The sequence below is a fragment of the Zygotorulaspora mrakii genome, chromosome 1 (assembly GCF_013402915.1).
Source record: "Zygotorulaspora mrakii chromosome 1, complete sequence".
NCBI classification, from domain to species: domain Eukaryota; kingdom Fungi; phylum Ascomycota; class Saccharomycetes; order Saccharomycetales; family Saccharomycetaceae; genus Zygotorulaspora; species Zygotorulaspora mrakii.
In genome coordinates this window covers 1,624,308-1,643,854 of record NC_050719.1, presented here as the reverse complement: position 1 = coordinate 1,643,854, position 19,547 = coordinate 1,624,308, and the positions used below count along the sequence as shown (strand labels likewise).

The 19,547-nt window shown below is 39.3% G+C and overlaps 9 protein-coding genes and 2 non-coding genes across 11 annotated transcripts; 4 read left to right on the top strand and 7 right to left on the bottom strand.

Moving 5' to 3' along the window:
- Positions 1–135: 135 nt before the first annotated feature.
- SGD1 (Sgd1p) lies at positions 136–3,243 on the top strand (the record flags this gene model as incomplete). Its single annotated transcript, XM_037286733.1, has 1 exon — positions 136–3,243. The coding sequence occupies one exon, from the start codon at positions 136–138 to the stop codon at positions 3,241–3,243; it is 3,108 nt and encodes a 1,035-aa protein (XP_037142628.1).
- A 60-nt stretch (positions 3,244–3,303) lies between these two features.
- Positions 3,304–5,307, bottom strand: NUP2 (nucleoporin NUP2; the record flags this gene model as incomplete). Its single annotated transcript, XM_037286732.1, has 1 exon — positions 3,304–5,307. One exon carries the CDS (start codon positions 5,305–5,307, stop codon positions 3,304–3,306), a length of 2,004 nt encoding a protein of 667 aa, XP_037142627.1.
- A 326-nt stretch (positions 5,308–5,633) lies between these two features.
- On the bottom strand, positions 5,634–5,705 carry HG535_0Atrna2E. Its single transcript has one exon. It is a non-coding gene; the product is annotated as a tRNA-Glu (tRNA).
- Positions 5,706–6,849: 1,144 nt separating this feature from the next.
- HG535_0A08440 (40S ribosomal protein eS25) lies at positions 6,850–7,176 on the top strand (the record flags this gene model as incomplete). The annotated part of the gene is made up of 1 exon (XM_037286731.1): positions 6,850–7,176. One exon carries the CDS (start codon positions 6,850–6,852, stop codon positions 7,174–7,176), a length of 327 nt encoding a protein of 108 aa, XP_037142626.1.
- A 963-nt stretch (positions 7,177–8,139) lies between these two features.
- Positions 8,140–9,015, bottom strand: HG535_0A08430 (uncharacterized protein; the record flags this gene model as incomplete). The annotated part of the gene is made up of 1 exon (XM_037286730.1): positions 8,140–9,015. One exon carries the CDS (start codon positions 9,013–9,015, stop codon positions 8,140–8,142), a length of 876 nt encoding a protein of 291 aa, XP_037142625.1.
- A 200-nt stretch (positions 9,016–9,215) lies between these two features.
- Positions 9,216–9,929, top strand: THG1 (tRNA guanylyltransferase; the record flags this gene model as incomplete). Its single annotated transcript, XM_037286729.1, has 1 exon — positions 9,216–9,929. One exon carries the CDS (start codon positions 9,216–9,218, stop codon positions 9,927–9,929), a length of 714 nt encoding a protein of 237 aa, XP_037142624.1.
- A 3-nt stretch (positions 9,930–9,932) lies between these two features.
- On the bottom strand, positions 9,933–11,108 carry HG535_0A08410 (uncharacterized protein; the record flags this gene model as incomplete). Its single annotated transcript, XM_037286728.1, has 1 exon — positions 9,933–11,108. The coding sequence occupies one exon, from the start codon at positions 11,106–11,108 to the stop codon at positions 9,933–9,935; it is 1,176 nt and encodes a 391-aa protein (XP_037142623.1).
- A 136-nt stretch (positions 11,109–11,244) lies between these two features.
- HG535_0Atrna3D lies at positions 11,245–11,316 on the bottom strand. Its single transcript has one exon. It is a non-coding gene; the product is annotated as a tRNA-Asp (tRNA).
- Positions 11,317–13,567: 2,251 nt separating this feature from the next.
- Positions 13,568–15,034, bottom strand: PUT1 (proline dehydrogenase; the record flags this gene model as incomplete). Its single annotated transcript, XM_037286727.1, has 1 exon — positions 13,568–15,034. One exon carries the CDS (start codon positions 15,032–15,034, stop codon positions 13,568–13,570), a length of 1,467 nt encoding a protein of 488 aa, XP_037142622.1.
- Positions 15,035–15,337: 303 nt separating this feature from the next.
- RRN5 (Rrn5p) lies at positions 15,338–16,966 on the bottom strand (the record flags this gene model as incomplete). Its single annotated transcript, XM_037286726.1, has 1 exon — positions 15,338–16,966. The coding sequence occupies one exon, from the start codon at positions 16,964–16,966 to the stop codon at positions 15,338–15,340; it is 1,629 nt and encodes a 542-aa protein (XP_037142621.1).
- Positions 16,967–17,172: 206 nt separating this feature from the next.
- Positions 17,173–19,452, top strand: SLS1 (Sls1p; the record flags this gene model as incomplete). Its single annotated transcript, XM_037286725.1, has 1 exon — positions 17,173–19,452. One exon carries the CDS (start codon positions 17,173–17,175, stop codon positions 19,450–19,452), a length of 2,280 nt encoding a protein of 759 aa, XP_037142620.1.
- Positions 19,453–19,547: the final 95 nt, after the last annotated feature.

The following is a 19,547-nucleotide window of genomic DNA, read 5'->3' as shown; positions in this document are numbered from 1 at the left end:
TGAAGACATAGCCCAACGTTTCGCTGATTTCAGAAAAAAAAAGAGAAAGCGATGAGATGAGATGGGATAAAATACATAATTCACAGACAAGCAAAACTTTCAAATATCAAGATTTGAAGAGCAACGTCGTGCAACATGTCTCAAAAACATGCCATTAGGCTACCTGGGCTCTTACTGGATGAATTGAAAACCAAATCTTATGATAGCGATGAGAGATTTCAAGGTAAAAGAGACTATGGTGTCGGAAAAAAGAGAGGTTCGAGTAAGCAAGTAAGCAGGAAAGACAGAAGGAAACAGCAAAGGCTCGATAAAAGATCCTCGCAAAGATCAAAAGCAGGTCATAATGAAGAGAAAGAACGTCCAATAAATGTCAATAATAAAGCAAAGACTGGAAATTTTGCTGTGAACGAAAAAAACTCAGAGTCGAAAAAGGCTCGCACAACAGAAACTTCAAATAGTGAGCTATTGCTTCCACCGGATGATGAATTATCATCTGATGACTTTGAAGAATTTGAGGAGGATGACTTAGATGAAGAGGGATGGAGGCAACTTCGAGAGATGGAAGAGGAAGATGGCAACGAAGATGTGGAACCATCTGATCACTCGGGCAGTGAAGTTGATTCAAGTTTATCAAAAGAGAATACAGAAAAAGCACTCAATAGTAAAGGTAATAAAGATATGACTATAGAGGAGACTATGGAGGCATTAAAAGCTCTTAAAGAAAAGAAAAACGAGCCCCAAACACAACTGTTAACGGAAAAAAATAAGCAAAAAAGAGATTATCTTGTTAAAATTGGTGAACAAGATATGTTAGAATCTAACATGACAGCTGAAGAAACTATGGCAGCATTGAAAAGCAAAAAAGAAAAAAAAAACGAAGTAAGAACTTCAAAGTCGCCTCAATCCAAGAAACAAGAAAGAAAAAGTAATCAAGATAAGGAAATATCGTTTCCCATTGCGCCTGGGGACCGCGCAGCAATGGAGAGAGATGAGATGGACATGCAATATTATGCCAAAAAACTTGGCTTAAAGAGAAATTCTAAAAAGTTGCACGCTCGTGATGAGTACGACGCAATTGGTGGCTTACTAGAAGGTTTGGATTTTATTGATAATTATGGAATTGAAGATGAGGAGTACGGCGAGTATGGTACGGAACAAAAAAGTGACTCAAGGGATCAATTGAAGGGTTCAGGATACTCTAATGAAAGTGCGGATGAAGGTGCGGATGAAGGTGCGGATGAAAGTGAGTATCCCGAAGATGGTGAATCCGAACTTGATAGCGAGGAACTGAAATTACTGCCATCAGATGATGACTTGTCGTCCGATGATTTTGATGAATTTGCCGAGGATGATTTAAACGAAGAAGAGTGGGAGCAGTTGAGAGAAATGGAAGAGAGTGGTGATCACCAAGATGGCGTCAAGAGAAAAAGAGAGAATCCATTAGTTGCCCCAGTAGAAGGTGATTCTGGAAGTTATGTGCCTCCGTGGCAGAGAAAGAAAGCTTTGGAAACTGGAAGTCTTTCTGCTGCTGAATTAGAGGTACAAAAAAAGGTCAAGTCGTCGCTCAATAAATTATCTGACACAAATATTTCCGTAATTATCTCGTCATTAAATGAGCTGTATGAAAGCTATGCTCGTCAATATGTTACCGATGCAATATCTAAACAAATTTTAGAAATTATTGGACAAACAAACAAACTGCTGGATAGCTTCATTATGAATTATGCTGCCGTAGCATTCGCCCTGTGGAAATTGAGAGGAGTTGAAGTTGGTGCTTCTTATATTCAAGTGACAATTGAACATTTCTTAAAGAGTTTTGATGATGGAATAATTACCCTCAAATTAAATGACGGCGCATCAGCTAATAGCCCACCAATCATTTCGAAAGAATCTAGTAACATACTATGTCTTCTTTCTTACTCTTATAATTTTGGTATCGTATCCAGTAACCTAATCTATGATATCGTTCACTTACTTGTTGCATCTCCTAATGAATTTACGACGGAGCTCCTATTAAGGGTCATTTCAATATCCGGTCCACTGATACGCAGCGATGATGCATCAGCCTTGAAAGAGATTATATCCAAGCTATTACATAATGTGAAAGAGATCAAAATTCAATCACCGCGTTTGAAGTTTCTACTGGATACCGTTACCGATCTTAAGAACAACCGTTTAAAGCCTTCTTTACTAGCAGCGAGCTACCATCCATTGAAAAAGACGCTGCAGAATGTTCTGCAACTTTCAGCTACCTCTAGTGAGCCACTGCTAGTCTCTCTTCAAGATATAAAGAATGTAGAAAACAAGGGTAAATGGTGGCTAGTCGGCGCTTCCTGGAAAGGTAACATGGAGATACCTTCTGAAGAAATGGAGTCCAGAAAAATTTCAAAAACGGCCAAAAAACGTGTGATAGAAGATGATTTGCTTGATGACCTTCCTGATTGGTCGGAGATAGCTAGGCAGCAGAGGATGAATACAGATGTTCGTCGTGCCATCTTCATTAGTATAATGTCTGCACAAGATTATATGGATGCATTTGGTAAACTGGAGAAATTGAATCTGAAGAAGAAACAGGGTTTGGAGATTCCTAGAGTTCTTCTACATTGTCTGTCACAGGATAGCGGAGCTAATGGTTATAACCCTTATTATGCTCTACTTGCACTAAAGCTCTGTGAAAACCAGCATTCACTCGTTAAATCATTTCAATTCCTCTTTTGGGATATAATCAAGGCTTTTGAAGATGAGGAAGAACAGACTATTTTTGACGGGGATGATGTAAATATGAATGAAAACATGAAATTAAGAAATATTGCAAACAGAGGAAAATTTTTCGGCTATTTGATAGCAGAGGGTATTTTGCAGCTCGATGCATTTAAACATGTATCCTTGGTAAGTGGACTGGTCGCTGATGGAGTAATCTTCGTCGAATTTTTATTATACCAGCTATTATTGACAGTTGCCAAAAAATCAGAGTCTAAAGGAAAGGACTCAAAAGGCAAAAAGGTTGTTCATTACAATAGCGGTCTCTTAATCAAAATTCTTATTAATGGGATCAAATTGGAAAATCGATCAGTTATTCTAAAAGGTTTACTGTATTTTACGAAGAAAAATTTCAAGTACAAAAAATACCTACCGAGATCTGGCGGAACTAAGGCACTTGATAAAGAATTGAGAAGAATGGAGTGGGCCACGAATACATTTAGCGAATTAATGGAGAAAAATTTAGAAAATGCAATAGTTTAGCGGCTCTTCTAATAATCTCAATTTTAAAATGCGTATTGATTAGTTTATATAAGACCTTAATTACATGTTTTTTTTAGCGTCCTCAATAGCTTTGACAAACTGGCGGCCATCTGATTTTTGTTTAAATTTGACGACGTAAGTCAATAATTTGCCTTTGGCATCCACAACTGGAATCTTGATAAGGTTTTCATTTGCCTCTGAGAGTGGGGCATACGTGAAGCTCTTCACTAAGCTCGTATTCAGCAGAATGTTTCCCATACCATCAGATCTACATAAAAGCCTTACTTTTGAATCGTCCTCCTTTTTTTGTAGTAGTTTCATCTCTCCAACACCTTTGGAATCATATGCTTTTGACTCTGCGTTGAAAATCATCAATTTTGACCTTTGATTAAATAAGGGGGTTTCATTTTCTTCTCCATTTTGAAGAGACATGGTAGGGCCGTCATCCTGATGACCTGCATTACTCAAATTTTCAGCTTCATCTTTATCTTCTTCCTCCTTTGAGTCTGTTGTTCCGGTTACCTTTTGCGCGAAGGGTAAGTTGAATTTGAACCCCTCTTGTGCTTTATTCTCTGATTTATCGTTTGTTTCCGTGTCTGCTGCAGGTTTACCAAATGAAAAGGAGGGTGCTGCAGACGTGCTCGAGTTTCCAAAATTGAGTAGCGGCTTATTTTCGTTATTAGAGGATGCCGTACCGAAAGTAAATGTTGGTTTGCTGCTGTTCTCCGTCCTTTGGCCTTCCGTACCAAAATTAAAAGCTGAGGAGTTCGAAGTTTGTTCATCGGAGGATTTCGTTTCTGTGTGACCAAAATTAAAGCTTAAAGCAGGTTTTGTATTCTTTTCACCATTTTGAGATGGTTGGTTTGACGACGCAAATGAGACGGATGGCTTTGTGTCTTTTTGGTCAATTATTGCCTTTAATTGACTAGGCGCATTGAATGAGAAGGATGGCTTCGCACCTTTTTGGTCAGCTTGTGATTGACTAGGCGCGTTGAATGAGAAGGAAGGCTTGCTATCTTTTTGGTCAGTTGGCGCCTTGGACTGAGTAAGCGCACTGAATGAGAAAGATGGCATTGTACCTTTTTGGTCAGCAGGCCCCTTTGAATGACTAGGCACATTGAATGAGAAGGGTGGATTCGCACCTTTTTGGTCAGCTTCTGATTGTATAGGCGCATTGAATGAGAAGGCTAGCTTGGTATTCTGATCTACAGCCTGTTGACTTGACGTCCCAAAATTAAATGCAGGCTTGGTCGATGTGTTCTTTGTAGAGTCATCAAAGGACTTTGAATTTTCTTCTATATTGTTTGTAGGCTCCTCCTTATCTGTGTCCTTTGCAGTTTCGGTAGGTGTTGGTAAATTAAATACATCACTTTTGACTGTACCAGTAAAACTGAATTTGGGACCTTTGATTTCAATTCCATCACTGTCACTGTCATCAGCACGTTGAGATGCTGATTTTTTTTTCACACCCAAGGTGAAAACAGAATTGGAAGTTGTTGGTTTTGCGCCTAATGTGAACTGTGGGCCCTCGACTTTTATTGGTTTCTTCTCATCCTCATCATCTGATGAAGACTGTGGCTCCACTTTCTTGACCTTTTTTAAAGAGACAGATTTTTTCTCGTCCTGCTGCCTTCCGACACTTTTACTGTTTATAGTGTCCATATAGTGCTTATATTTGTTAAAAGTTGGCGCCAGATTGACACATGGGTCCCTTGAAACAGCTTCCTCGACTTTATCCTTGAACTGTAAATTCAAAGCCTTGAGCCTAGCCATCTTATCGGCGTTGGCGCCAGCATCACCGTTTAGAGTATGGGTTTCATTGACATTGGATTCTTCTGGCTTTGAGAAACTGAATGGTACTTTGGATGGCGCGTTTTGCTCTGGAATGCCGGACTGCATTGATTTGAAGGAAGATGCCATTTTTCGGCTTGGCATTGCAATTTTACGCCTACTCATCACAGAGGCGGAAGCCGTATGGTTGTTTCCTGTTTCATTTTCATCGTCGGAATCATCTTCTCTGAAGTTTTCCCTCGTAATTTGAGAATCTGCAAATCTCTTTGCCATGTCTGATTAAAAGGTGTGTGCCGACTTGGAAGCGGTAGCCTATTTACACTTTTGATGCTTTTTTATTGTAGCGGTTGATAGGAACTTAATATTTGCAGATGGTATTATTTCAATGGTCTTTTTCTTCACTGCACCATATGACGAGTGGGCGGGTAACCCCAAAAGAATAGATCCCATATTATTTTACAACAAGCAGACAGTTTAGGTGTGGCAGCGTGCCAGATGATGAAATGAACACACTAGGAGCACGGAAGTCATGGCTTCCAACCCAGCCATTATCAAACACTTCGAGCCCAGCAATTTACAATCAAAAATTACAAAAATTACTCCGATGCGGGGAGTCGAACCCCGGTCTCCACGGTGAAAGCGAGGTGTGATAGCCGTTACACTACATCGGATACTTTTTAGGATGACGGCAAAAGCGAACGTACGCTTACTAGCTGCTGTTATAGTCAGCTGACTTCCAGCTCGGGATTGAGAAATCACATGATAAATTCAATTACAAGACTACTGGGAGACAAGCTCCATGTTGGTACAGCTCCCTCGCTGAAACTGCCGACGTCTGACAATCATTGCGTCGCAACACCAGTCGCAGCTTAGCCCGTCCCCGCGGTCAGCAGAGCCACTCCTCTATACTTAGTTTGTGGGCTCGTCCATAGAGGATACACTTGAAGACAAATCGACATCTCACGATTCACGGCAGGTCTTGTAAGTCAACTGAAAGTATCTCGATTCCTCTCTCCAGCCCGTAAACCACTCTTTCGAAGCGATGCCACCCACGAAACTTGAGTCTACAAAAAAAACTCGAAATTGACTGTTTTATACATCCGGACACCTCCGTCAGAAACACACCAACTTTCCATCCCATCACCGCACTGAACTGCAAAATTAAAAAGATGAAAAATAAAAAATGCGTCTGCCAGATTTTTAGCGTTGTTGAGCCCAGCGCAAGACCAGGCTGTGCAAGTTTAGGGCGCAGCAGGCCGGCGACTCCTCCAAATTGCAGGCAGCGCTATGGGTTCCAGCCCCTCCGGGTCTGGGAGGAGCCCATTGGGTTTCCCGGCAGTCGTGTCGTGCAGTTGAGGCGTTCTTGATCCAGGTGCTCCAGCTACCTTGGGTGTTTCCAACTCTTATTGTCTGGTAGATATTGAAGATTTAACAGACAGGTTTCCTATTCTTAGAGTTTTACTTCATCCAGAAAGAGACAAGCAAAGTTTGTTAAGGGTATGTGTACTATACGGTGGTGGAAGAACAGAGGATGAGCGAATAGAGATGTGACCTATGAGCTAGTGAAAGTGAGAGCTATAATTAAAAGTCAAAAGAACGAGATGGAAGCCAAAAACCGAAGCAGAAACGTGGGAAGTCATGGATAGAGCTGTAAAGCAGAGATGGGGTCAAATGTAGCTCTCGGGATACCTGGAAGTCGTAAGCAGACCTGGAGCACGGAGCACTGTTCATTCTGTCATATCTCCTTATTGCTGAGTGCAGAAAGAGTACCAGATAGAGCATTTGTACTAACATAATTTCGTCGCAGAATTCATCATGCCTCCAAAGCAACAATTGTCTAAAGCTGCTAAAGCCGCTGCCGCCATGGCCGGTGGTAAAAAGTCCAAGAAGAAGTGGTCCAAGAAGTCCCACAAGGACAAGGCTCAACACGCCGTTGTCTTGGATCAAGAAAAGCTTGACAGAATCTTGAAAGAAGTCCCAACTTACAGATACGTCTCCGTTTCTGTTTTGGTTGACAGATTAAAGATTGGTGGTTCCATGGCTAGAATCGCTTTGAGACACTTGGAAAGGGAAGGTATCATCAAGCCAATCTCCAAGCACTCTAAGCAAGCCATTTACACAAGAGCTGTTGCTTCCGAATGAATAAATCTTATGAGATAAGTATATCATCTCTATAGTGTTGCAGTTTTATGTATAATTCAGTCTAAAAATATCATAATCATTTGTAAAGCATACATTAGACCCAGTTGTGCAGTTGAGCGGCACACTTAAGGTCACCAGCTTGTAAGATAGCTGGCAGGGCTGGCAGGTAGCTGTGACTTGCCCTGACTTCACGAGATAGGCCCTAGGTGAATTCGGTGGCCGACAATATTCACGCTGTTTTAAAAAAATTTTAATATAAAAGGACGGGTTTCAAGAAAAATAATGTTGTCTGATCTGTCACTTGAACAAAAAAAAAACGCGCAAGACAGTAATCTGAATCGCTACCTGTTGGTAACGGTATTTTACTGTATTGTGTTGATCATAATACTTTGTCAATATCGTTAAATTGTTTGATATGATTATAAAAACTCTTAATGGTAATTTTTAATTGCCGTTATACTTTCACTGAGGATGTATATGCAGGACATATTGTTAATTAGGAATTCTTCGTTTATGATCTTTTTCAATTTTGTGATATTTTGACACTGTATTTAGACATTGTACATTTTTCTTCCATTGGGATTTTTACGTCATGAGTTCATGATTTAACATTGATAACAAGCAAATCAAGGTTTACTACGCGGTATCATTATACTTGATGAATAGACTCCACAATTGTCTTTACTTATCCGGCGATGATTCAAGTTATCTTGAATATGTGCCATGGATTATTATCATGCATCACCATCTGATATCCTTAAAAAGATATGGTACTTCTAGAAAAAATGAAAAGATTTGCTATTATCATTGTTATAGATCCCAAAGAGGAATATCTTACATACTCTTGCTATTTTACTATGATGATAAACTTTAACATTCAGTTCTGCTTCTGAACCAAGAAGGAAGAAAACTTTTTTACCAAAGCTCAAATATCTGATATTAAAATTAACTCACAATTAAATCTTATGCAGTTCTAGCGATACCATCTTCTGTTTTCTTGTGATCCTCAACTTTCACAAAGATAAACTTCTTAATGGTTGACCATTGGTCTTTATACTTTGGTGGGACTTTAGCATCAAATTTCGTCAATAATCTCAGTAAAGTAACTTGCACATATGGGGAAAAATTGATTCTCAACCAATAGATTCCCGAGTATACGACCAAGGTTATGCCAGCGGTTCCATCTTTGAGAAGCAAAGAGTCTAACAACAAAGCAAATGCGACAACGATCTCTGAGAATGCCAATATATGTAAAAGGGATGCATTTTTAACGCCAACGTCACCAACATCTTCTCTTGCTCCTTTCATCTCCGTTTTGGAACCAACATCACCAGCATCTTCTCTTGCTCCATTCATCTCAGTTTTGGAATTGGTAATATGTAGATAACTCAAAATCATAAAAGGGCACAACTTATAAATGGACTTTCTACTGACAAACCACAGTAAAGAAATTAAAAGATACTGAAAATTCTCAGCACTTAGCATCTCATACCATTGAGGATTCAGTCCCGACCACTTCTGATACGAAGTTACACCACAGGAAAGGAAAGTTCCCACCAAAGATAAACGATACATCACAGAGGGGGAGCCTCTCAACACAGAGTGGTACCATCTGTCGCCATGAATAATATTGTAGCCCTTATTCAACCTCAAGAACAGCCATTTCCATGATCTGTATTTGAAGAAAAGGCAAACGTGGAAAATATAGGTAACAGCAAATATCGACCCAAATGCTAAAGTCATGACATGACCAGCTAGCCAGACAGACTTTTGTGTCTGAAGTGGATCTCTCTGCTTCTTGTTTGATTTTTCTTTGATAATTTTGATCTTGCGACCCATTCCTGCGATTGATTGTACCTCCTTTGGCTTGTTTCGAGGTTTTCTGGTAGTTTATTGATTAAGGCAGTAATTCCCTTGTTTAGCATTTTTATGTACCGAAAATGTAGCGCGACAAATGGAAGCCTTCCATGATGAGATGCTAAATCGAAGAAAAAAATGAAACCGCGATTTTTCAAAATACAGAAGAGCGGTTGAGATCGATGGCTAAGTCTAGATTTGAATACGTCAGAGAATTTGAGAACCATGAAAGGCTGCTACCCGAATGTTATATAGTGGTGAGGATAGACGGGAAGAAGTTCCACGAGTTTTCAAAGTTTTATGAATTTGAAAAACCCAATGATTTAAATGCTCTCAAGTTGATGAACGCTAGCGCGAAGAATGTGGTCCTACACTATAAAAATGACATTATTTTGGCATACGGTGAAAGCGATGAGTACTCCTTTATTTTGAGACAGAACAGCACGCTTTACAACAGGCGAACTGACAAAATTTCAACTCTTTTCGTCTCGCTGTTTACCTCGAATTACGTTGCTTTATGGACCAAGTACTTTCCTCAGAAAGGATTGGACATCAAACACCTACCGTTCTTTGATTCAAGATGCGTTACGTACCCAAATTTGAAAGCGATAAAGGACTATTTAAGCTGGAGGTTCGTGGACACACATATAAACAATTTGTACAATACAGCATTTTGGATGTTGATAAAAAAATGCGATTTAACCACGGAAGGTGCTGAGGAGAGATTAAGAGGAACTTTAAGTAAAGAAAAGCACGAAATACTTTTTTCTGAATGTGGCATTAATTATAATGATGAACCGGAAATGTACAAAAAAGGGTCCTTGATTACAAGGAAAGGTGAAATTCTTCACGAAGATGTAATTAAACAGATAGAGCACTTTTTTGAGGGATTTTAGGTCTCAATAATATAGTTGCAAGTACTTTATGGATTTGTTGTCATTGCTGAGAAAAAACACTTTTTTGGATCCCACGACAGAGATAGAGTGGATCAATCCTGTATTTTCTGTATCATACGTATTTGAATCAACAATTGAATCGTCTTTATAATCGTACTCCCATCGATATAATTTACCATTTTCACTCCCAGAAAAAACGAAAAACCGGTTAGGATGCGAAGAGTCTAATTGAATCAAACAATCAACCAAGGATGTCTTCTCCAAGCCACCTGTCTCTCGTCGTAGTACTTTTACTAGATCCCAGTTTCCTCTATTGGATCTCTTGTATAGTAAACATCCCACATTGCTAATATTGGCCACGAAAAATCTCAAAGAAGATGTAGTGTACTGCTTTACAATGGCAAAATCGGCCCATGTCAATGTATTGTTCGCGGCATCCTCCCCTATGTTGTAGTAACTCTGAATCTCCAATTTTCCATCTATTATGGAATAAAAGTTGTTGTCGAAAGATGAAAACACCATAGCTTCTCTATTCGACAGTGTCGTCCATAGTTTCTCATCTGAAGGTCGAGGATAGTTGATGGCAGTATTCCTCAAGCCCGCTATACTATTCACTCGGTCCATAATGGTATCCTGGCAGACGGTTATTTGATTGGATGAAGGTAACACTTGAAAACATCCAGAGGCTACGTCGAACTTAATGCACAAGAAGGTACCGGATATCGTGCTGTAGGTAGTCATGATTGACCCATCTTTGTAACCCTGAGAGTATGAACACTGAATAGAATCATGAACGTTTCCATGAGACCATTTGTTGATCTTCCCAGTAGGCCTGTTCGCGATGATTTCCTCTAGCGAGCAAACTTGAATGCCATCCCCGGTGTTGATCACTAGATGAAATTTGGTCTCTAATGGTACATTCTTCCTAACCAAGGGCACACTAACTATTTGTATGCTTCTAACAACAAAGTCCGTCTCTTCGCATTTCAGCGAGGTTCTAGATATATGTAGAGGATAATTGGATCTGGTAAGACTCTTGTTCCTCTCGTAGTTGGCGTAACATAGTTTTGCCTCGTATGTATTTGCCAGCGATGACGTTATTAAGAATATGTATCCATTTGTAGCTGCAAAGCAGTGTATCAGCTCACCAGGGGCACAGGTGAAAACCGTTTCGAACATAAAACAGCATTCACAAATCCCAGACGTAGATACAGATATCACAGGTGATGGGTTACGTTTTCAAGACTTACGCTTGAGCAACTAACAATTTGCTTCATAAGAGATCATTGTCTGAGTATATAAAGCATAAAAAATTCTCCGCGACGGGGAATTGAACCCCGATCTGGCACGCGACAAGCGCCCATTCTGACCATTAAACTATCGCGGATTAGTGAATTAGATGAATAGAAAAATGTAAATAAGACTCTTAAATGTTTTTTCTGAGCAGGTTCTTTTTGCTATTTTTATGTTTTGTTGAAATGTATTGCCTTTGTGACATAATACATCTGAACTTGGGATGAATATACGAACTCTCATAAAGATATACGGTGATACATAAAATGATTAAAGTACTTCAGATTGATATTATAATATAGAGAAGAGATACGAAAAAGACGGCTTGTGTGAATCTGAGATGCAATTTTCCTAGTGATATTACAAAAGAAATGAAGTCAGATGAGGCCCTGACAGAATATCAATAGACTCTGGAGAGTTGTTGGCTGGTATTCTGCCCGCTTTTAATTTGGAGGTCTGACTATGGGGAACTCTACTGAATGGAATAAGGAATTATGAGCAGTCCTATAGCTTTTGAGAGACTGGAAAGATAGTGTAATGACAACACCAACGGTGAACTGATAAGGGTGAAAATACTTAATTACTTATTCTGGTTGTGGTTCAGTAGGTGCAGAATGTCAGGTATAAATACTGATATCTTTCCCAGGTTCTAATCTCATTTCATTCTATGATGTAGGAAATCAAGGACCATAAATCTCTATAAACTAACATCACAATATTAAAAACGATGTTTGAGGGAGCTAATATCGCTCACTCCGAAGTTGACCCACTCTCTATCTCACGAGAGAGCTAAATTGATACTTAATTAGGGAGTGGCAGTTTTCAAATTATTGATAATAGGCTGGCTAAACATTGTTAGATCAGGAATAGAGAAAAAAAACTATTACAGATAGAGATCCTGCTAGTACTGATATTTTTAGTCTCGGCACTGCTGCTATGAACGTGTGTGACACGTGTTTGCAGCATGAACAACTCCTAAACGGTGTTTTCTCCGAGCGAGCGCCATCCAATCTAATTACTGATACAGCTGACTCAGCGATTAAACTCACACTCCATTTCGAATGGTACACGAGTGGACCGTCAAACGGAGCTGATGATGGCGCACAGCCAGCTACGAGGGCGTTTTGCAGTATTGCGCCACATAAGGAGTCGCCTGTTGATCAAGCCGTTTATAATAGTTGGGCCACATATTATTTATACTAGTAATAATACTTAGCCCTTCGATCTATACAATGGTCCACTGGCTAAGCGTACCACTGATCCTGATGTGCGTTGTATACGTAATGTAGACAATAGAAATGTGCATAGTCAACAATTCGGTTCCCGATAAAAGTAGGGACAGAGTCAGCTTGACGCTTGCAGGCATACATGCTGTCTTGAATACATCGGATTTACACAGATGGGAAGACTTGATATGTTTCCCATTGTCCAACGCATATTTAGATTTAGACTATTGCGGCAATCAGGTTTCTACTGGGAGAGTATATGACAGTGGTAGACTACATTAGGCAACGCAGGATTGAGAACAAGATGTCTTTGACAATAGGTGGGGTATGAAGTACTGGAAATCTTCACCAATCAATGAGGTTATAGGATTCGTGACTTGCAGCTGTTTGCTCACATGTATACTGATCTGGCCTACACACCGCTACACACCGCTACGCTTTGGCGGATGTGACCCGGTTGCTGATGAGGTCAAAGTTTGTAATGCGCGACACAGACGGTTACGCCAGGCTGTATATAGAAATGAATTAGAACAACCACAATAAGAATAATAGATAGATTGGTTAAAAAAATTACAACATATATAATTTAAAGCTGAAATACATGTGTATGTATATGAAAAAAATAATTAAACATAAAAAAAAGAAGAACACTGTTCATAGATACGGTTTCCACAAAAACTGGATGTTACGAACGTAGCGCAGGAAACTGTATACTACAACATCGATGTTTTAACGCTTTATCAGTAGCAATATATCAATTAACCCACTCTCTGCTTAAGTTTCTCTTATTTTATCATAATATCAATCAGTATTTTTACAATCAATTTATATTCCAACAAGAGTGACGTTATGTACTGTCTTGTTCATACTTTATAATGCATATCGATATGAACGGAGAGACTTGCATAAGACGACAAGTGAGAATGGAAATATGTATATTTCGACCATTTTAGAAGAATATACGTTAGCATGCACTCAAGTAACATGTAACACCAATAATGTTTTACACTCTCGTAAACAGCATTATTTATTATATTATGTTTTCTACATCTAAAATCGCAGCAAAATCACAAAAGAAACCTGCAGTAAATGAGCAAATGGTTCATAAATCAAAATAGTTCAGGCAGCTTTAGTAAACAAGGATTTATAAATAGCTTGAAGCAGTGGAAATCCATTGTCGGATCTTACGGCGTCACCATTCTCCTGTAGCCTCCTCAATAGATAGTCCTTGGTTTCGATTGGTGGACCCCAAGGAACGTATTTGACAATATTCTTGACATGATGATTTCTGATCAAATCGTAGGTGACATTATCGGCCATTCCGAGCAGCTGCGCTAGAACGACATTAGCTTTGCCTGCAGAGCCGTCTTTACCTTCTAATAGTTTAGTTGCTAGCATCTGAGAATGGTAGTTATGTGAAGCCACTACCAAATGACCGTATGTAGATTTCGCGCCTTTGACTAGCAAGTCATTAATGACTTTACTCATTATAGTATTGTAATTTATGTCTGAATCATTTTTCGTTGGTTGAATAATCAAATCACGATTGAGCTCAGAATGAATATAGGCTCCACGCACTAATTTCAAACCAAGTTTATAACCTTCCTTTTCAGCTCTCTCATATTCCTGTTCCAATTCTTTTCCGGAGTCGGTCAAGTACAATTGCCATGTACCAATACAAGATACTATTGGGCTTTCCCTAGGGTTGAACTTTTCAAAGAGTATTCTCTGAAGTTCGTAGACCCCTGAAACCTGTAGATTGTATTTCTCAGCATCAATAGTTGCAACAAAAAATGGAGATTTTCTGGTTGGATATTTCTTCAATAGATCTTGATTCAAATCATATACGACTTTTGTAATTGCACTGCAATTAGATACTAGTTCATCACGTTGTTGTTTCCACTCTGGATTTTTGAAATTTGACAAAACCTTTGCTGGATTAGTACATAGCGCCGATGGTTTCAAAGCGATATAACCTGGGGCAACATCGTTGACATCAACCGCTGTTTCAAGTTGTTGCAAAATATTTGGTTTCAAAACTTCATGAACGGAGGTTATAGTTTCCTGAACTATGTGATTAATATCAATATTCTTAGTGCCCTCAGCATCTTCAATAGTGAGCGATAGCATCATATTGCTTATACCGCGCTCTTGCAATCTTTTGCCGCATTCTCTAACTTCTTGAACCGTATCACCACCGCAATAAAGTGAGGAAACTAGTAGCTTAATAAAAAGAACCGGTACATATGGGAAGACTGCTATCATCAAATTCAAAAAATATTTATTCAATGTTGCAACTCCGATGACTCCAAGGGAGAAGAGTTCCCTTTTTGATAAAGTCTTCAAATACTGCACTGAGCTTGGTGGTTGAACATCATCAATTAATGGCAGGGATGAAGGCGAGGCGTCAGTCCCAGACACTACATGTGCCCCCATTGTAGCAGCGGCCGGACGATTGTGTATGGAACTCTGAGACACAAACCTTGCACTCAAAAACGGATACGTACGGAGGACACGAATCTGGGGTCTTGAGATGATTCCCTTGCCCAACTTCAAACTAGCTAAGTATTGTGGCCGTAATGACATGATGTAACTTTTTTTTTCGATGTCGTATTAGTCAACCGCTTATGCGTTTCGAGGAACTTTCCTGACCTTGTGTACTGTCAAATACCTCTCTTTATATCTTACCTCAAATGCATCCGCCACTATCGGTAGAAGACAAGATAACCACACTAAATGTGTGCTTATTCAAAGCGATGATGCATCGTGATTGTAGATTTATCTGCTTGTGATAACCACATAATGCAATCAAAAACTTTCTATCGGGAACCGAGCTCCGCTTAGGGACACGGCAACTGTGACTGCCAACGGGAACTGAGTCCCGAAAAGTCACGTGTTGGAAAACAAAAATCTATTGATAATGGAAGGTGGTAATTGATCAACTATTAAATCTGAGTATTCCGAAGGGGCTCCATACTGCCATGATGGCGGTGACTCTAGGATGATAGATTTTTGTACATCGATGTCGCCATTATTACTTTCGGCGACAGTTTTTGTGTCAGCGTTTGTGTCAGCGCCTGGAAGAATTCTCGCGAAATACGTCAGCAATGTGTGTTGGTATATCTGAGATGCATGCTGGTCTTGGGCGTCCATTAGTTCCGCTTCCCAATCACATAAGTGTAATTCTAGCGGATTGTCAATGCGGTTGAATTCGTCGTCTGCAATAAAGGTGTCATTATCATCATCTGAAAGTTTTCTTCTCTTTGTTGGCTTACCGCCATTTAATTTGTACAGTTTTTTTGCAACTATTAGATCAGCCTGGTTCTGATCGTCGTTACTCGTATTCTCGGTACTCTTGCTGTCTTCGAAAAACACTGTTGGTGGGGTTGCATTCTGAAGAAGACTTGGAAGGAGAGACATCGTAACTTTATTATTCTTGAACAGTTTACCTTCGTTGTCATACTTGAGTTCAAATTTATCTAGGGTCTGCAAGACAGTATCTGCTAGGGTTGGCGCATATTTACCGTCCATTTTCATGTAGCTTATTGCTTTTGAGACATGATCCTCTGTCACTATATGAGGCGATATCTTAGTTTTCTGGGAGTGGCTCACCACCAAATCATCATCGTCAGAAATTGTACTTGGATGAGCGCCAAAAATTGCATCCTTGAATATACTTTTTTTCTCAAAGTCTATCAGTATTGTCGCCCATACGAGTTTTCTTGCGTAATTCTTACAACATTCAACTAAAAATGCCATCGCTTTTTCAGATAGCGGCAATGGGTTATTACTCATCGGAAGAATCTCCTCAACATTGGCTTTCGAGTAAAGAGATTTCCATCTCTTGTTCCAATTTTGGAAGGATATCATTTGTTCGTCGTCTTCATTGTCCTGCTCGGTACTGGCGGCATGAGGCTCCAATTCTGATCTTATTGTGTGACTCATATTCTCATCAAACGACAGAAAGCATTCATCCACCTCGTATGCGATTGGCAAATCCATCCTGGACAATATGCCACCAAAAGTTTTCATTCTGGACCGCTTCAACTCAGCTAAATTATTCTTCAGGACTTCAAAGTATGTCAAAATCTCAAACTTAGACTTGTAAGGCAACTTTCCCCTCCACTCATCCAATTTATGAATTGAATATCTCGCTAGAAAATGAAAAAATACGGCTTTTTCTGAGGCAGTCCAGAAGCTACCAAAGGACTGAATTTCTCTCTTCATATCTCTTTCATCAGAATAACTAGTTTCATGTTCATATTCATGTTGATCTTCTTGTTCATCTTCATATCCTTGTTCATTTTCATCTTCATTTTCATATTCACTCTCATCTTCGTTATCATTGGCATTGTGAGATTTCTCTTCCAGCCTTCTAACTCTGCTATCAGCATGTACGTGCGAGCCTCTAAGATCATAATGATCAAACGATAAAGGTTGGAAGAATTGTCTAACTTCAGCATTATACACATCAAAATAATGCAAGATCAAATCCCTATCATTTTCAGATTGTACCATCACACAAGGTTTCCTGCGAACTTCATTGCGAAACCTTGATATCCATTAATTCGTGTCCAATTTATTTCGCATAGTATTCTTTTTCACCGATGGTTCATCTGAAGCCGCCGAAAATTTTTTGAATAGTGTTGTGGATATGGCATGGTTATTCAGCACGCAAAAAGAGTCTGGTGTGCCTGTAGATCTTTCATGGTCATCATAGCTGCATGTACAGAAGCTCTGGTTATATGTTAGTACCGAGATTGTATTTTCGGCTTTCCACTTTTAATGTTAACCGCTTCGCAAGACGATTAATACAATCGAACTCGACAGATCCCCGTCTAGAATGCAAATTTGTGGATGAAGAGGCAGATGAATCAAGACATGAAAACAGCATTCATGACGTGAAATCCGACCTAGACACCGTTGGTGAATTTATTCCAGAAGACGATCGCAATGTAATGAGTCAACATCCTAATATAACCAGAGGTAAAAAATTAAAGCCGGGCAGGGCCAACATAGTTGTACTTGATGCTAAACAATCTGGTTTGCTAAAACAAAGAGAATTACCTAATTATTTCAAAAGAAGAAATGGGGACAGCAGATTATCAATTTTAGAAGGTGTAGAGCTGGGCACAGATCATGAATTGACACGCTATACAGATTCAAAATCATTGCTTAATGAGGTAAATGGGACAAGGAGCAACTCGAGTGATGTTCTCCGTGCGATTGAATCTCAAAGAAAGAAATTGCTTATATTTAAGAGTAGAGTTTCCAAAGAGCAGGCATTAAGATCTATACACTATCAGAAGCCTTCGACGTCAGTACTATCGAGAAAAAGGTACGACCAAATAAAGCAACTATTGGAGTCTGCATACACAGCTAGTCAGTTGAAGACTTATGCAAAAAAATATTATAACTTATCCAGTGGCAAAATAACGAAGTCAGAAATCATTAGTAGGGTCATTAATGAATGCTGGCAGTGTAGCGTCAGTGACACTATGAACGAGACAGAAGATCTGGTTCTTGAAAGAATTATCGATGTGAATACCCGTGACATGTATCTTCTTCTTCTTACGAACAACGGTAAAATACTCAACAATTTCGCTCGAATTGGTGCAACTGTAGCCGTTGCATTGGATGAAAATATTGTCATAGTTCGTGGAACGGCCTCAATAATAAGATATGTCGAAGTTTCTCTTAACAAGATTTTAGGGAACGTATCTACTCTCAGAGTATCAATTAAGGATATTATTTCGCACCATACAGAGCGGAATTCGGTAAAGCCATTTGACATGGAAGAGCTTATATCACTTGTACAAAGAGAAAGTGCCGTTTACTTTGAAAGAGTATCCTTCGATAACGAAGACACTGGCGACGCATACGAGCTGTCTGCATTTGGATCCAAAAGGGTATTAAATGCTAGAAACTTACTACTTTGGGGAGTCAAGTATCAACCTCAGCTAGTAGAGAAGATTTCCTTTCATTGTTTAAGTGAGCCCTCCTCTTTTAAAAAATTTCCTTTCACTAATACGGAATGTCTCGATTGGATTGATAAAACAAAGGAGTGGTGTCGTTTGCAGATGCCATTAGCAAAAATCTCTTCACAATCTACAAAATCGGTTGGCAGTGAAGTTAAAATGAACTCAAGTGATGAAAAGCTTGATGAATGGTACGATTTTTTGATGAATGAAAACAATAATGCTAAAATGGTCGATCTCAAACTAGACAGGGAGCCCTCTAAAATATTTAGCATGACTCTGGGACAAATATTAAGACCTTTAGAGGAAAACGATTCAAATAAAGGAAGAATTTTCGAACCAAAGATAACCCAAGTCACTTCAAAACTCTTGGAACTACCCTTGTATGATTCTTTGTGCACCAAAGACGAACTGTTCACTGTTGATCAACATGAATATTACGTTCAATTAAAATTCATCCCTGATTTGTCTACATTCAATGATCAGACTACGAATGCCCCTCCAATCGAAATATGGTTTGAACTCGATGACTATGACAACGCCATTACTAGCACTGCCCGTTGTATGGTACAAATGGAACAGAAATCGTTGTTACTTCAAACTCCACAATTGCAACACGACTACAAAATCAGCACAGACTTAGTCGGCGAATTAATACAGACTTTCGAAGAAAACCAAGAAGACTGGCTTGCCGATCAGCCTGGCATCAAAGAATTCTTGCAAGAGTCTCACTTGACATTCAATAGCAAGAAAAAGTTAGTCATTCCAAGATCGATAAATGTGGACCTTCCAACAAAATCATCTGTCAATAAATCCGCCTTTATTCCCATCCGATATGATTATATTAATGCCAATTATCATAGGGTTCTGAGGCTATTTTACATGGATAAGTATATGGTACAGTTTTCCGATGTTAACGGTGGTCCACTGGGAGGCAGATATACCCAAGTTGATTTCATAGGCGGAGAATCATTAAGTCGGACTGATTTCAAACGATTTGTTAAAGACATTTCAAAGTGTTTCTAGTCCCTAACCGCATAAACGGTATTATTATTAAAATGTAATATCAACAACATATAAACGCCCTATTGCGGGCCCTGTACATACCTTTATATAAACCA